This window comes from Nansenia antarctica, assembly GCF_963989245.1.
Source record: "Nansenia antarctica genome assembly, chromosome: 5".
NCBI classification, from domain to species: Eukaryota; Metazoa; Chordata; class Actinopteri; order Argentiniformes; family Microstomatidae; genus Nansenia; species Nansenia antarctica.
In genome coordinates, this window is record NC_137690.1 from 53,383,243 (window position 1) to 53,401,704 (window position 18,462).

Consider the following 18,462-nt stretch of genomic DNA (forward strand, 5'->3'; position numbering starts at 1 on the left):
CAAATTAGGTCGATTCCAGCAATACTTTCATGTTCTACAATTACATTCAAATATAAATATATATTGGAAGCATTTCTCTTACTTCTATAAATCACTGAGGTCATATGAAAGACTGGGATGCCAGAACAATGCTCTCACCTTGTTCTAGATGAGGGTGAACACTGAGCTGGTTCTGTGGGCTGACAGAAGCAAGATGGCGAGGAGGAAGTACGCATTAAATTGGTGGCAAATTAATCAGGTGACGTCATTGATCCACACACGCATGCACAAATGCATGCAACGCATGCATGCATGCCCATCCACCCACACACACACACACACACACACACACACACACACACACACACACACAAACTACCATAACTACCATAACATTGTCAGTGTTGAGCCTATTGCTACCAGTGATCTATGTTTATGAGACAGAGACTACAGTAAATGAACCTTAGTTTGGACAATTATAAACCCAATATAATATTAATATATATAATATTATAAGCCCAATTGACTCGGTTAGACTTTAAAAGGCCTTCAGCTCCTATTCTCAATTAACAAGACCATAGGTCAATCACATGGCCAACATATGTGTGTATCTATTTCCTTTTCAAGATGAATTGTAATCAGACCAAATCAGAAGAACAAAACCAATGATGTAAAATACTTTCTTAACTAGAAAAGCACCAGGAAATGATGACAGGAAATCATTCCTTTCCTGATTTTCCAATTCATCTAAATGTGTATTAGCTAAGCAGACAGGTAAGTATATTCACTTTCCCTTATTAGTCTTCTGATCAGTTGTAGATAACTATAGGATGTTGTTCTGTTAGATAAGGCATTCATTTCTGAGGAGCTAGAACAGTACTTTGTGTTCTCACTGCACTAGGAGGGAAATGTGTTGGAGGGATATTGGGGCAGTCAAAAGATGATCCCCGATATAATTCTGCTCTTGTGGAAAATACTTTAGACAAATGTACTTGTAATGTAAGTCGTTTTGGATAAAGGCATCTGCTAAATGTCAAAAATGTAAATAAAAAAAGTGAAATATCCTTCACTGATTCATTTCACAACCATAGCAACATAGACCACTAAACTCCATTACTATGCACATACACAGCATGTTATTATGTAACAGCATGGTTATACTATCTATTACTAGAGTAATTACACTGTTACTACACAGGTATGGTGGCAACTTAATGTAGTGTGACCTAAACATTTCTAGTGTGTCAACACTTCAGGTAATTTTTCATTTGTTGTGTGTTAGTATTTCAGCTGATTTTCTTTTTGTTTATTGTGTGTCAACACTTCAGGTGAATTGCACCTTCAGTGCTTAACTAGTCATAACAAGTGAGAAGAGTTCTGGAATTAAGCGTTTTTGGAACACCAGCATTGACCATGTACGAGCAGCTTGCACAATAGCACTGTTTATAGTTGTGTACGCTGGCTCGGTGCCTATGAAGTGATATTGGCTGATATTTGTGACACGGTCTGGTCATTTAGGCCGCAAGTCGGCAACCAATCAAGCCAAAATACTGCAATGCAATGGATTCGGTGAGTAATCCCCACTGCTACCTAGTTAACTATAACATTAACAAACACTACATGTTAGTTAATTAGCAAGTATGTCATAGATTTTGAACAACGCTGAAATGTGTTTACATTTTTCGAAAGAAAAGTCTGAACATTAAATCGGATGCCGATTTACGGACCAATTGACCAGACCATGTCACATTTGATAGATTCTGGCCCTTTTGTCTTAGGTGGCTGAAGGGGCAAGTGCAGGTCATGAAGATGTTTCTGTGGGTCTGACATCCGACCTCCAGGATCAGTGTAAATCAGGCGAATATGTAATGTTCAAAACAATCGAGATGTGTGACGAAAGAATCATAAGAGATTGCTGAATCATGGAAACAACGCAACAAACCAAGAACCAATCGCTGACACTCCCTTTGGAAAAACCCCAGATGGAAAAAAGACACGGCTTCTATTCTCAAATGTTCAAAATCCCGTAAGAAGTTCTTTTGGCATCTTCCTCATTCCTTTCCCTACGATCATTAACTAGCTCACTATTTAAAGGTGTGTGTGTGTGTGTGTGTGTGTGTGTGTGTGTGTGTGTGTGTGTGTGTGTGTGTGTGTGTGTGTGTGCGTGTGTGTGTGTGTGGTTTTGGACAGACATAAAGAGAGGGAAATGGAGTCAAAGGTCTTGATGTTCTTGATGGCCGGAGTCATGTCTACATCATTTGAATGAATCCGCACTGTAAGGCTGTCCATGAACAATCATCAAAGTCCCAACTCACCACTGTAATACATGTAATCTTCATTTAGAAATAGCCCCTTGTGCCTATCATGCCTATATAGCCCGATCAACACAACTGGCTGCAGTTGGCGCTCTGCTTGCGCTGAGCCACGGTGGTAAACCACAGCTGGTGAAGTTTACTAACACTCAGCGGCTACCTACCGGTAAATAGTAAGGTCAGGATCAAGTATTTAAGAGAAGTAATTACAAAAGTTTAGTCCATGGCATGAGTGTTGGTGTGTTGTGGTTAAACTGGGTCTACATTCACTGCGTAAAGGTTGGTGATTATATGCCTACGAATATAGTTTGGCAAAATAGTGTTGCTTTCCAGCACCTCCTGATTTACAAATTAAGCACTGAACATCATAGATTTTGGATGAAACTATAAACTGTCATTCACCAACCAACGCTTGGATGTGTGTACACAATCACAATAATAGACATTAGTCATGTCAGAGAGTGTGTGTTTTGGTCCTTTAAAATGGGTTACTACTGCCACTTCTATACCTCAGTTTAAAGAATGTTCTGTTATGAGCAAACAAAGAAGGAAGGGGGAGGAGAAGAGTCGGGTATTGAACACCCAACACAAATAGTATGCCTTCCGTTTGCTGGTAGAGATAAGGACTGTTCAGGGTGAAGGAAAATTCCTCCTCTATCCTCCACTCATCCACTTTATAATTGTTTGTGGTGTCACAAAGTAGAAAGGAGGGCATTATATAACAACGGACATGTCATCTCAGGTTCCGCCCGTACTCCAATTATATAGAGCAGAAAGTCCCCACAGTATTTACAGATGGAGCCAGTGGCACACAGAGCAGTTCCCACCATAACCCATGAGCAACATAATTCCTCTTTGACACATCAAATTAACTTCAACTGTTTGTAAATGTGTGATGACCATGTGTGACTACGAGTGATGCAATTCAGATTGTGACTGAAGCAGAGAGACCTGTCAAGCAGGACAGCCCATAACCAGGCCTCAGATAAACAGGCTATAAGACTGCCATCCAATCAATGGAAATCAAGTATACCTATGAACAAAATGGTGGTATGTTTTTTGTTGTGACTAACAGGTCATAACAATTGAATGAATGAATGAATGGTCTTTATTGTCATTGCTATAGTACAGGTACCAAACAACGAAATTTAGGAGGGGTGGCTCCCCTGGTGTTAGGAAAGAAAGAAAAAAAAACTTTAAAAAAAACACAAGAAGGGAAGGAGCTGGTTTACATAAATAAAGGCTATGTACACTATCCACTGTACTATACTGTACAGATAGACGACTAGGGTTGTCATATTGCACATAGTGTTATTGCACATTTATTTAAAGTATCGCAGTTTGCAGGCTTGAAATGTACATATTTGTGCCTCAGCACTACACCTGATTTTTTCAGTCCAGCAGCTGCCATCAATCCGTCCAGACTGTCCAGGGCCCAGAACCTAGGTCTTTGCTGTGTTCAGGGCCTGGATGGCCCTGGGGTAGAAGCTGTTCTTCAGTCTGTTTGTCCTTGCGGCCATGGTCCTGAACCGCCTTTTCGAGGGCAGCCGGGTAAAGTGTTCGTACCCAGGGTGGGATGGGTCCCTGGAGATCTTGGAGGCCTTCCTGAGACAATTGTAATGGGATGGGATATATGCTACTCAGGTGAATTCAATTATATGTCCTCTTCCCCCCACTTTTTTATTGTGGGATGATGGGAGAACAAATAAAATGAGATAAAACATGAGATTTACTCTGGCAAGACATCAGCATGACCTCAGAGACATCATCTTCGTAATATGAGGAAAAGGCTTGCAGGACTTTTCTGGAGACATACGTTTTAAGTGTGTATAATCCCGGATATATTATCTGGCTTGCCTGGTAGCCGTAACACCCACTCACAATAAGTTCATTGTCTGAGAGTCAGGATCATCTGAATCATTCCAAGCGGTTGCTCCATCAGCCAGGGGATTTTGCACAGGTTTAGTCCAGTATTTGGACAGCTTATGAGAGCCTTATAAAGATTGCTTTTGAGTGTGTTTACCCTTTTCAAAGCTCTTTGTTAATCTGATCTGAAACCTTTCCATTACACTAAAACCCTTCCTTTACGCTAAAAACCAATGTATTTGTTTATGTTTTATTTAGAGGTCATAAACATGGAAAACAACTGAGCAGTGATTCTGACACAACAAAGATACATGGGTAGTACCTAGCCCAAAAAGGAAAAAGGAAATCCTTTTGAGGGATATTGCATGTCTGGTTGGTACGTATACAAGTAAAGAAAACAGACACAAACAGGTCTCTTTCCTATTGGACATGACCTTCCCTGCTTTACTATTCAGATTCAGATTCAGATTCAGATACAATTTAATTGTCATTGACAGAGTACCAGTACAAACACAACGAAACACAGTTTGGCATCTGACCAGATAGCGCATAGTGCAAAAACCATAAAAGTATGAACAGATGTACAGTGTAATATATACAGACAAGGGCAAAGATATGTATAGTTAAGATATGCAGTATGATATATACAATCGATACATTTGGCTAAGTAAGTGAATCAACTATCCACTAGTTCTAGCAGAAAAAGTAATATATGCTCAAGCCTGGGGCCATTGGCAGTCATTGTGCTAGAAGAAGGAATTTATGTATTTATTTAAGACACAGGAGAAACAGTACAGGGGGGTAGATGTCTCAGGAGAAACAGTACAAGGGGGATGTGGATGTCTCAGGAGAAACAGTGCAGGGGGGTAGTAGATCTCAGAAGGGACAGTTAAGGTGAGTTTTAACACACGTGTAAGCGAGTGCTTTGCCCAGAGGTCTTTTCAGGGCATGCCTGCCACTACAGGCCATTAACAACATTACTGAGGCGGCACTCTTGTGTACATGTTAAATAGTCTTGAGTTCAGGCACATATCCAGCCAATCCGACAGTCAAACCGACAGGCATTTACCGAGGTGAATATTGGATATGGTTGTACGGTTGCTACTCTTTTGAATTCCCACAAAGACAGACAATAATTTTTTATTATTTTATTATTCAACTATCCCTTTCTTCAATCATCCACTGTCATTACACAATGATATCCAATACATGGATGATGTATCAAAGAGATTTCAGCTATGAGACTGTCAGACTGACTAAATATACAATTACAAATATTACAAGCATTATTATTATATTAGCTGCCTGCAATACGTTTGTCAGCACCGATGAGAGAGACTCAAAATGGCCAGATCTTTTGAATGTGGCACCAGATGGTGCTGCAGGACAGCATATTGACGCTCTGATGTTGGAGAACATTGCAGCCATACACTCTCACTGACTCATTCTCCCACACACTCATACACACGCACACGCACACGCACCCCCCCCCCCCACACACACACACACACACACACACACACACACACACACACACACTCACACACACACGCACGCACGCACGCACGCACGCACACACACACACACACACACACACACACACACACACACACACACACACACACACACACACACACACACACTTACAGGTGGCTACACTCTGGTGTATATACCTTAGCCATATCTATTCCTCCCTTCCTTCTTACATTGCCTATTTATGATGTAGGCTACCAGCAATGCACTGTACTCCGTTTGAACTAAAAAGAGCCAGAGACATAATATGTAACCATGTATTTAAAAATAGTAAGACGTCAGCTGTCTCTCAGCTGTCCAATATCATTATGCTTCACTGCATTTATGTAATGTGTCTAGTAAGCCTAAGCCTATAGCCTAGTGTCATTTTGTTGATAAAATTATATTTTGAGAACAAACGCAAGGCAAGTGAACTGGCCAGCGAGAATGTCAAAGAATAATAAATAAATAATAATAAAAAGCCCGATAATTCTGCTTGGTTTTGATATTACACAATGGGGAACGTGTCCTCAAGGGCTTGTGTGTCAGATGTATCGGATGCGACTGCGATCAGAGATGTGAGTTTCGGGCGCTGCTCACATGACCTGCTTACCCAGGGTTCTGTGGGGGCGAAAAAGAAACTGTAAGCAGATAGGAGGATGCGTGTTGGTAAGTAAGGACTGAAATACACGAAGCTTTAGCTTTTTAACACAAACTTGTAATAGACATAACGCTCACTTGTTCTGCCAATGTCCGCACAAATGTCGTTGTTGTCGGCATTCTCGTCTGTCACAATTATGTCATAGCTACAGTGAAATGTGTACTAACTTGGGCGTATCAAAAGTTCTCTGTCGTGTGAAGTTTGACATTAGTTCGAGTTGAACCAACTCGTTTTCATTTGTAAAATGCCTGTTGTGAATATTGAACAGTGTCTTTTGGATTTTGGATGTAGCTTAGCCCAATCCGCCGTTTACTCTCCGGAAAGACGATATTGCGGCCACCCGCAGCCTTGAAAGCTGATCGTGGAGTTGTTAGTTTGTTGCCATCTAAACAGTATCGCTGTGTTATGACGTAATCTATCAGCTGTTTAGGTTCAAAGAGCCGTTTTGAGAGGTGGGCCTTAGTTATATCACTGATGGGTAGTTCCAAACAAAATAGTTTATAAGCCCATTCTGGAAATGTAACAGTTGTAGAAACCGAGACGGCAAGAGTGAATTATCCAGAAATAAGGTAAAGGAATTTGCACTGCTACAACATTGCCCATAAGTAATTACATTACACAAGGTGATTTGATTTATTAACACACTTTTTGAAGTTGAGAAGTATGACAATGTCAGTTGTTTACTAAATACATTTTGACAGTGACAGCTTTTGGTAGCAGTGGAAAAGACATTGGTCAAGCTTTATTTCATAAAAATAAAATAAAAGAAATAGAAATTACGTTGAAATATATGCCAACACAACTTGTTTCAATGGTTTGATTTGTGATACATCCTATTATTTTCATTGAATGGTTGTTATGAATAGAAACTGAAATGTGTTATTCCATACTGTTATCTCATTATCTTACAACGTTAGGTAAAGTCTGTTTGCAGCAGGAGGACTTCTGGGCTGGAGCATGTTCTTATCTTGTTTGACCTTTGACCCAGGGGCAATTCCATGGGAATATTAAAATTGTTCCATGGGAAGTTCCTTCGGTTAGGGTTAGTTATCATATTAATCAAGGCAAGGCAAGGCAAGGCAAGTTTATTTGTATAGCACAATTCATACAACAGTGGCAATTCAAAGTGCATTATTTAAAAACAGCAAGAGCAGCATAGAAAATAGAAAATACAAATTACAATGAATGCAAGTATAAGAAGTAAATAGATAAAAAATGTAAGACAATAGTTAATGGAAAAAAGACATTGATAGAAGTGTTTGTGCTTAATCATAACTGCTGCAAAACATGAACGTCTTTAGCTTAGATTTAAATATTTTAAGGGTTTGGGCCTGTTTGATTTCTTCAGGTAGTTTGTTCCAGGAGCATGCAGCAGCGTGACTGAAAGCTGCTGCACCGTTTTGTTTTTACTGTTGGAATTATTAGCTGATTAGCCTCATCTAATCACAGTATGTGTGTGAGGTGCTGGCTTTGCTTTCCCACTGTACTGATTCTGAACAATAATGAAGTCTCCATGAATCGGAGCATGAGGTGAGGATGTTGATGCAGTGCTTTTCGGTCGTTCCTGTCGAAGAACCCTTTTGGAACCCTTGTAATTCCAAGTATAGACCCATTTTGGGGTTCCAAAAGCATTCTACATGGAACCCAAATGGATTCTTTAAAGGGTTCACCCACAGGGTCAGCCGAAGAACCATTTTAGGTTCTGTGTAACTTAACCAATTTGCCAATTACATTTCAGTAATTCCGTCACCAATTTGATTTGGTCATTCTGTTACCAGTTTGAATCACTTCTTAATTCATAAACTAAATCAACTAAAAGCCCAACAAGTGTGTGTTAGGTCTATACTTCTTACTTCTTACTTTCATTATCCTTGCTCCTCATCAGCCGTTTGAAAATATATTTTTAGTAACAGAATAGCCCAGAGACTGTCTGGGCAATGATTCTTAAACTTACAGAAGCCAAACCATTTCCTAAAAATGAAATACAGGTGTTGATATTAGTGGACCAGGGTCTATACTTGAACATTAATGAGGTTTAATGTTTTTCTAAACACTTTTCAAATACTTTTTAATAGTAAATTTGGCCACTTTTTCTTTCTTTTCTCTCTCTATGGGCACTCCAGGGCTCCTTAGTTCTCAAACACGTGGCAGAAAAAAGGGGCGGAGAAAACTTAATTCACCCCAAATCACCGACATGTCGATTCACATTAGATTAGTATTATCATAGGACCTCTGAGTTGGACGAATTTTTACGGACATGGCCGATTCGCACGGGATTAAGAACGGGTCAATGACGTGACATGCATATTTTTGTGTCATGTATATTATTTCCATTTAAAAATAGATTAATCAATTCAAGTCATATATGATTTTATTCTATACAACATGGTTAGTTTGAATGTATTGTCAGTACATTCTAATAATATGGATTACTTTGTGTTTTAGCATCTCAAACCCCCAAAATGTCAGGTGGCGCAACCGTCTCAACAAAGGAACAGATTAAGAACACTGTTAAAAGTGGTATTTTAATAATAATATATTCAATATAAAATACTGTGGCATGATTTTATGTTTGAAACCTTTCAAATAAACACACATTTACAAATAACAATAGTTTTAAAGCTATTAAGATAATTGAGGAACTTTTTTTTCCCTCAAATGTCAGGGTGGCACAACCGTAAACATGGGACTTTTATTTTGAAATCAAGAGACTATTGCATCAGCCAAATGTGTCATCATCCAGAGGACCCTGTCTGACATCTGTGGCTGAGTGAAAAGATGTGTAGAGCGCTCTCAAATATTGATAAAAATAGATAGTTTCACCTCAGAGGTAGGAGGGTATATTTTCCATGTCAGGTGGTACAACCAATGTAAAAATGTTATTTTATCAAAAAAACGACTATTCTGTTTTAAAATGATTTGTATGATATTGCTAGCATAGGTCAAAGCTAATGCAGGTGTCCAAGTAGAAGTCTGTTTAACTTGAAATCAGTGGCAAAAGTCAGGTGGTGCAACCGGTATGTCAGTTGGCGCAACCACAATTAATGCCACTATATGGAATAAATACTGTTATTTAAAGCTCCAAGATGCTCTAAAATGTGTATTTGTGTCTACTTAAATATATATTAACACTTTTAAACATTTCACGATTATAATGTCTTTAATTTTAATAATTTTAGATGCCACTGTCGTTGAAGGAAAAAGCAGCCCAAAAACATTTTTTTATTTTTTATTTTTCTGTCTAATAGATATAGATAGATATACGTAGATAATAGATACATGACAAAGATTTCACTTAATAAATAAATAATAGGAAAATATAAATACTTTTACAAATAATTGGTTGCGCCACCTGACAGTTTTTGAGCAATTAAGTTAGAAATACAGTAAAAATATATATATTTAAACAAATTAACAAATGCGGCATGTTTAAGCACATTGTCACATACTCAAAAATATAAATTTTATGTATTTTGAACAAAGTAAAAAAAAAAAACACGTTTTAGAAGCCTTATTCGTCATTGACCCATCTGTATTCTTATGATAGAAAATGGTTGGAAAATGTATTTCTGACTTTCCCCAGATTTCCCCCAAACTAGCTTTCATTTCACACCCAATTTGTTCTGATGAATGTTCTGATGAATTTCACATTTTGGTCCTTGTGTCTTTTTACACTGAACTATCCACAAACAACCATACTTGTAAAGACACTAATCATGTGGGTCATTCCATGTCAAATCAACAGACAATTTCTTTTCTGAGCTGGCTTCTGTAGTTAAAAACACAAGATAAGTATTTCTGCATCATTATTTTGTAGAAATATTGCTTCATCCCTGACAAATAAGCTAATTTGTACCCAAGTTGGCCATTTTGATTTTGTGGTATTCATATGATATTCAGTAGAATTCAAACCCCAAATCTGATTTGGACCAAAGTCATACTTGATGATGATTAAGACATGATGAATCCAGCTGTGAATTAACACTGAAATGTATTTTGTTTGCACTATTTTCACCTAATAACAGGAACAGTGCCATCTAGTGGAATGAATCTGGTACTATCACACTGTATAATGCTACATTAGACACACAACTTCAATGACTAATATATTTGCACAGGGCAGCACCCAGATTACCTGTAAATACATTACATAGTATGAAGAAACAAAACTCCAGGTCACAGCTTAATATTACTTGTCTGAGTTAGGGAACTGATATTCCATACTGGCTGATAAAAACTTCTAAAGAATGTGTTTGGAGGTAACTTTTGATGGTTTTGGATTCCTCATGTCTTATGTTTTAATCATTACCAGGTAGGACTTTTATCCAAACCAGATTTGAGGTTTGAATTCTATTGATTAGGCTATTATATGAATCCTACAAAATGAAAATGGGTCATTTGGGTACATCAATTAGCTTATTTGTCAGGGAAGAAACTATATTTCTGCTAAATAATGATGAATGAATACTTATATTATCTGTTTCTAACTACAGAAACTATTTCAGAGCATTCTGAGATGGTGGGAGCCATGGCTTGTTGATTTGACATGGAATGACCCACATTTCCACATTTCCAATGTCCTGCATTTCAACTGGATGGATGGCACGGTAATATATCCTGTGATTATAGTATGTTTTTTTTTGTTTTGTTATGTGTTCATGTTTTGTGTGTGTGCTCTCATTTTCCTTCTACAGCCTCTCAGCCATGGATTACAAGGCAGTGTTTGCGGCCTTGGAGGCTGTATGTGAGGAAAACATCGTTGTTTTCTCTGGCCCTCCTGATTTGCCGTACGTAGACGCTGCCAGGCGCCTGGTGACATCCATCAGGCAGATTCAGTGCCATGGCCGTGCCGTCGAGTCTGTGGTCGCTGGCTTCACCAGAATCTTCCACCACTATGACTTTGATGCACAAACCCCTGGAAACGGGTACCGCACACTGGTTAAGGTATTACTAGCCACTAAACCTCACCACACTGGATGAGAATGTGTCACTATTATAACAAATTCTCATTCTGTGATCATCAAGAGGCAGAGAGCCAATTACTCATTCAAAAGTAATACAATGGGACCCTGATACATCATAGCAGTGCAAAAACAAGAAATGAACGGAATGTATGAATTGTATATTTTTGTTAACTCTCCCTCTCTCTGTCTCTCTGTCTCTCACCCCCCCCCCCCCCCCCCCCTGCCCTCCCACACACACACACACACACACACTCCAGGTGTTGCTATCCTGCCTTTTCCACATCATCGACAAGGCTCGCTACACCACTTCCAACTGCTACAGTGCCTTCTTCAGAGCCGAGCACAACGCCTCCGAGATGGAGGCCTACTGCAGTGCCCTGTGCCAGCTCCGTGCCCTCCTCTACCTCGCCCAGCACCTGCTCAATGACAACGACCACGGTCAGCTCTACTCCCTGCCGGAAGGAGACCTGAGCCAGAGGTTTGTCAGGGAGTACACCTCCATGCACAAGGCCTGCTTCTACGGCCGCTGCCTGGGATTTCAGGTCAGTCATGTGCAGTCGGTCTGACCACCAGGGACAAACACTCCACGCACCTCCCAGATCTGTAGTACAGAGACCTTGACAACATTTACATTTTTGGCATTTAGCAGACGCCTTTATCCAAAGCGACTTACAACAAATACATAAGTGAGTCATTTGTAAACATGATGGCTGTTATTATATTGAAGTCCTCCCCTTTCTTTTTTGTTCTCTTTTTTCCACCAGTTCTCACCAGCCCTTCGCCCATTCCTGCAGACAGTTGTCATAAGCATGGTCTCGTTTGGAGAGAGCTATGGAAAACAGCATACTGGTTTAGGTAAATCTGTCTTTTTAATATCAAGGTTCAAAACTGTGTGCCACGTCTTAATTTACTGTAAACATGCAGTCAGTGAGAAGTGTAGTAGAAGTTTTGGATTTCAAAATCTTGTTTAATATCATAAACATTTTAAATGCTGGTTTAAGATTGGCAATGCACTGAGATATATCACTTTGACAACATCATTTTTTCCCTGGGTTTTCCTTATTTCTTTATGTTGTGGCAGGCATGGCAGCATTCTCCCTCCTCACATCTGGGAAATATGTCATGGACCCAGAGCTGAGGGGTGCAGAGTTTGAGCGGATTACCCAGAACTTGGACATGCAGTTCTGGAAGTCCTTTTGGAACCTCACAGAGTCCGGGCTTATGTCGGTGAGGGGAGGAGAATGTTGCATGCAATATTTTGCAAGAAATGTTGCAACTAAGGCGTAACTTCGTTGTCAATTATCATCATGCATTCTCACCTGATCTAGTTTTATGTACGGAAATATTTGGACAGTGACACAATTTCCATAGTTTTAGCTCTGTCTGCCAACACAATGGATTTGAAATGAAACAATCGAGATGCAATTGAAGTTCAGGCTTTCAGCTTTAATTCAAGTGAACAAAAAAATACTTTTTGGAATTGTCCCCTATTTTCAGGGGCTCAAATGTCGACAAATTAACATAATCATAAACAAAATATAAATGTTTAATACTTTGTTGAAGTAAGGCAATGACTGCCTGAAGTCGGGCACCCATGGACATCACCAAATTCTGGGTTTCCTCCTTTGTGATGCTTTGCCAGGCCTTTACTGTAGCTGTCTTCAGTTGTTGTTTGTTCATGGGTCTTTCTGCCTTTAGTTTTGCCTTCAGCAAGTGAAATGCAGGCTCGATCTGGTTGAGATCAGGTGACTCGGCCATTGCAGAATATTATATACTTTTATCGATCCGGTTGAGATCAGATGTCAGATCCTTTTTTTTTTTGTCAATCTGTGCGGTGAAGCGCCGTCCAAGCAATTATGCTGAACTTGGCTGAATCTGAGCAGACAGTATATCCCTAAACACTTCAGAATTTATCCGGCTGCTTCTGTCTTCTGTCACAAGCCTATTCTAGGTTTTTCATCAGAAAAACAAGCATGTTTACTTTTTCAGGCTTCAGCAAGGCACGTAACGGTCTGGGCACGCACGGTAAAGTCTCTTGTTGTTTGCCTTATTGTTAGAAAGTTCTTATAGCTGCGCTCCTGTGGTTCCAACAGCTCTTTATAGAACATTTTCTGCTGTTCTATCAGCTCACACACCTGTGTTATAGTCACATAGTCCTCGTCTCCTCTTCCTCTTCTCCCTTTTGGTGGCATTGCTTCAAGTTTGGTATAGTTCACCGGTTGTTTGGTCCTCAGCTGTAAAAAGTTGAATGAAAAAACAATAAGACAAAATAGTCATCCAAAGTCACTCGTAGATCGGTGAGAATTACAGCGTACAGAATGTAGCTAGAACGTTAAGTTCTAAACGTTTGGTGACAGCTGTAAACAGGTAGCACGCATGATACGGTCTGAGCGGAGGTCACGTGTGATTGGAAGAGGAAGTGGAGGGAAGAGGGAAGACTTTTTTGACAGGTTATTTATTTGACAAATGACATTGTTTACAAAACATTCTGTCAATCCCGTTCATAGCATCTTCAACCACACAGACAGTGGTGCTGGACAAACACTCTCAAGGCGTTTATTATATACAGCAATTTATGACGGTTTTATGACGGTATTAACAAATTATGATTTACTATACTATTATTTATTTTTTTACGCGGTTTCAGGTATAACCGTGTAACTGCCCAACCCTTATACCTAACTGTATGTGTCTTTTCCCCCTATTCACTCTGTCACTTTTCTTGCTCTCTTTATCCATCCTTTCCTTTCTCTTCCCTCTCACAGGGCTTGGCTAGTATAGCCTCTAACCTAGTGCAGGTAAACCTCACCCTGACGCTGCCTCCTGTGCCCCTTCAACTCCCCCTGTCCGCCGACCCCTGTCTCTTAGCCACCGTGTCCCCCCCAGTGGCTCACTGGGGCCCTGGGCCTGTCCACGTGCGCCTCATATCCTACGTGCTGCGAGAGGGCCAGGTGAGTGGCATCTTATGTCATCTCTATGATTATTAGCTAGGTGATGTTAGCTAGGTGATGTAGGGTTTAAATGACAATTTTGAAATATTAGATTAGAATAGATTAGATTCAACTTTACTGACATTGCAGAGTACAAGTCCTAGACAACAAAATGCAGTATCAAAAGAGGCCCTCCCTTCCCTAAAGTGTCCAAATCTATGTTGGTACCCCAGTCTGTAATTTGAACCCTACCGTTTGTGCTGTACTGTTTATCTCTTCTTCTTTTTTTTCTTTCTTGCATGTCTATGTTTTTTCTGTCCCTGTCTCACTCCCCCTTTCACTCGTTTCTTTCCCCAGGACAGTGAGGAGTTGTTGGCCTTCTCTCGTACAGAAGCTCCTCCTATATCCCTGTCTCTAGTCCACAGACCTCAGAAGTGCCCGCTGTCCCCCTGGCTGCTCATACACTTTCATGGAGGAGGCTTCGTGGCCCAGACCTCCAAATCTCATGAGGTATGGAGGAAGGGATAGTCGTAGCCAGAATGTACTTACACAAATCTTCAATCTTCAATCCTAGTCTCACAGCAATGAGAGAGTGGAGTTTGGGGCTTAGTGTTTACCATGGATTCTATTTTCCCCTTTTCTTCACCTTTCCTTCACGCTCCTAGTACTATCTGAAGAGCTGGTCCAAGGATCTGAAAGTCCCCATCTTGTCTGTAGACTACTCTCTGGCCCCAGAAGCCCCCTTCCCCAGAGCCCTGGAAGAATGCTTCTACGCTTATTGTTGGGCACTCAAGAACTGCCATCTTCTTGGTCAGTGTTCAATCAATCAATCAATCAATCAATCAGTCAATCAATCACTCACTCAAACAAACACATTATTGGAATGCAATAAAGTGCACTTTACAATAAAAACAAAGAGGCTATTGTTAGAAGCAATAATGGAATATTGTAAATATAGACAAACGGTGTCAGTGTTACTCTATTTGGTCAACTGGCTTTTGATATTGTCAATTAATAATCTAAACTTTCATTGATGTTACATGTAAGAATCAATAAAACTGTAAATACAGAAGTATTAATAACAGACTGCTTGTTTTGTTCCACAGGTTCCACAGCAGAGCGTGTGTGTCTGGCTGGTGACAGTGCTGGAGGGAACCTGTGCATCACTGTGTCCATGAAAGCCATAACCAGTGGCGTACGTGTCCCTGACGGAATCATGGCTGCCTACCCCGCCACCCTGCTCACCACTAGCGCCTCACCCTCCCGCCTGCTCACCCTCATTGACCCTCTGCTGCCCTTGGGTGTGCTCTCCAAGTGCCTCAACGCCTATGCTGGTAAGGGGGGGAGGGAGTGTATTCAAAACATTCAAAAGAGAGTGTGACAGGACTAAGTTTGCCTCAGTAGATGGATAGATAGGTAGATAGAAACTTTATTGATCCCCAAGTGCAGGTGTTACAGCAGGTCAGACCACAAAACAACAAAATAAAGTGACAATTTAATATATATATGTCTGATATGTGTCTGAAAAAAGACATGGGAGAGTACACCTGTATTCATATAGGTTTTAAATGTCTCTCTTACATATACTTCTCCATCACCCTCTCCAGGTATCGACACTCAGACAGTACAGCCATCAGAGGACAACAACACACTAAGCACGCTAGGTAGAGACACCGCTGTGCTGATCAGTGACCTCACCCAGGGGGCGTCCAATTGGATCCAGTCCTTCCTGGACTCCAGCTGGACTTCAGGGGGCATGGGATCACTACCATCGTCATACGGGAGGTCCTCAGATAATGAGGTGTACCAGAAACCCTCCGAGTCCCCCTGTGCCCCCTCCAGCTCCTCTCCAGGCTCCAGGGACTACCCACCGGGCTTTGAGCCCCTGCGCTCTGAACGGCTGGCTGTGATCCAGACGTCATCCTCCCCCATCGTTAAGAACCCATTTGTGTCGCCTCTGCTGGCCCCAGACAACCTGCTTAGAGGCCTGCCACCTATACACTTAGTGGTGAGAGGAGGGAAGGAGGGAGGGGGGAAAGAAGAGAATGTGTAGACGGATGGGTGTGGTGGAGTTACTGTATTTAAGAAGGAGGATATAGGAGGTAATGGAAAAAGGGACACACATTCATTATTTTCTTTTTTTTCATAGTTTATCTCTCTTTTCATTGTCCACTATTCTCCTGTCTTGGATTCTCTCTTCTGCTGAAACTTCTAAAATAGTTTTAACTCTTTCTAACTCACCTGTCTGTCCCTACAGGCCTCTGCACTAGACGCCTTGTTGGATGACTCTGTCATGTTTGCCAAGAAGCTGCGGGACGTTGGCCAGCCTGTGACCCTGAAGATAGTGGAGGACCTCCCACATGGCTTCCTCAGCCTATCACAACTCTCTAAGGAGACCCAGGTGGCCTCAGATATCTGTGTGGAGCGAATCAGAGAGGTCTTCCAGCAGCAAAACCCGCCCACATTCCATTGCAAGTGACTGAAGTGGGAAAGGACCAATCATGAGGCTGGCCCATCTGGTGGAGGGGCCTACCCACTGCTTCAGGAGACCAATCACAGGGAAGACTTTGGTCACAGTGGACAACGCAATAAAATGGAGGGAAAATTAGTTGTCTCCACAATGGAGTGAAAGATAAGAGCTTGTGGAGAGAGGGTGAAGGGAAAAGTGTAAGGGAAAAAATTATAAAAGAAGACCACCATGCAGATCAAATTGTTTGAGAAGATATCTCAGATATTGTATGTGTCACTCCGGCTTTAAGAAAAAAGGCAGAGCTACAGTCCTGTCAGCACAGAATAGAGCATAATAAATCAAAACGTGGTAAAATATTTGTCTTATGCGCACATGATATAGAATCTTGACAACAAGATGAAACAAGATAAAGAGTTAACCAGCCTTTTCCATCAATATCTGAATGCAAAGATGCATTTAATTGAAGCTGCTGTTGTGCCTTGTTGAAATTAAAACTGTACTGTACAAATGATTCCATATGGATAGGTTAAAGTGTTTTGGGACCTTGTCTGTAAAATGTTCAAAGACTAAAGCTACTAATATAGGGAATACTATATATTTGGTCAATTTAAGCTACTGTTGTTTTGTATGTGTTTACAACATAACACTATAAGTGTGCACAAAGGGGGATGTTAATGTTGACTAGTAATGTGTGAATGTGAAAGTGACTCTTGGTAAAGAAAATTGATATTTAAAATATGTATAAACTATTTTAAATGTATATTTAAAAACCTGAAATATAACATTTTCAACAATAATTGAACATTGAGTTTTCATTTCATTTAATTAATTTGAAGCCATGGTTGATATTTGTGAGTTATAAGTATTTTTTTTTGAAGAGTGCATGTGCGCACTTTACCACAACAAGAAAGAGTTAAAAAGAAACACAAAAATAGTTTGTTTTTTTAAAGAGAAACCAAAAACATGAATGCTTTTAGAATGATGCTGATATTCACTCAAATGATAATCTAGAATGTTCCCAGGTGAACATGTTTTCTCTGTTCCCCACCCCCATTTAGCATATAATGCAAATGTATTCAAATTAATTTACAGAACACATACACTATTATATATATATTTTTTCTTTGCCATAGTTACAGTAGGTGGTCACACCATCCATAATAACACCATATCTGATCTCCATTCCACTTAATTATCAAGATGTCATCAATATATAGTAGCCTCACACTCTTTATTTAATTTTATGTTTTTCATTTTAAATAATCATAGTACACAGCTTGAATTTGTTTTCCTATTGCCCATATTTCTGTATTAATTATGTGTTTGCACAGGAAGCAACCTCTGGTTGAGTATCATCTCAGTCTCACCTAATTCATTATCCTGTGTTCCTAATCTGACAGTTAGTTTTGACCCTTTCTTGGAAACTGGCCATACAGTATGTATGTGCATCATTTGGGCAGCAATTGCTTCACCTAATGTCAAGAAGGTGGGATAGGCTTATGAGCTGGGCGAGGATGAAGATCAAACCCCCCAAATCACGCAGTCTGTCTATCAGGAAAGGAGTCAGAAGCGACAACACCATCTTTGTCGCAGGTGGTGAGGACATCCCATTGCTGGCAAATCAACCCGTCCGCAGCCTGGGTCGAACCTACACAGCAGAGCTTTCTGACAGGCAGATGGGGGAGACGGTGAGGAAGCAGCTCGCAGATGGCCTGGCCAGGATCAACCAGAGCCAGCTCCCCGGAAAGTACAAAGTATGGTGTTACCA

At 40.4% G+C, this 18,462-nt stretch overlaps 1 protein-coding gene across 1 annotated transcript; it reads left to right on the top strand.

Moving 5' to 3' along the window:
• Nucleotides 1-6,300: 6,300 nt before the first annotated feature.
• lipea (lipase, hormone-sensitive a) lies at nt 6,301-17,402 on the top strand. The gene is made up of 11 exons (XM_080532761.1): nt 6,301-6,338; nt 11,025-11,274; nt 11,552-11,836; nt 12,059-12,149; nt 12,376-12,521; nt 14,060-14,245; nt 14,582-14,734; nt 14,890-15,034; nt 15,331-15,558; nt 15,832-16,232; nt 16,482-17,402. The coding sequence occupies exons 2-11, from the start codon at nt 11,035-11,037 to the stop codon at nt 16,701-16,703; spliced, it is 2,097 nt and encodes a 698-aa protein (XP_080388887.1). The 5' UTR covers nt 6,301-6,338; nt 11,025-11,034; the 3' UTR covers nt 16,704-17,402.
• The last annotated feature ends 1,060 nt before the right edge of the window (nt 17,403-18,462 follow it).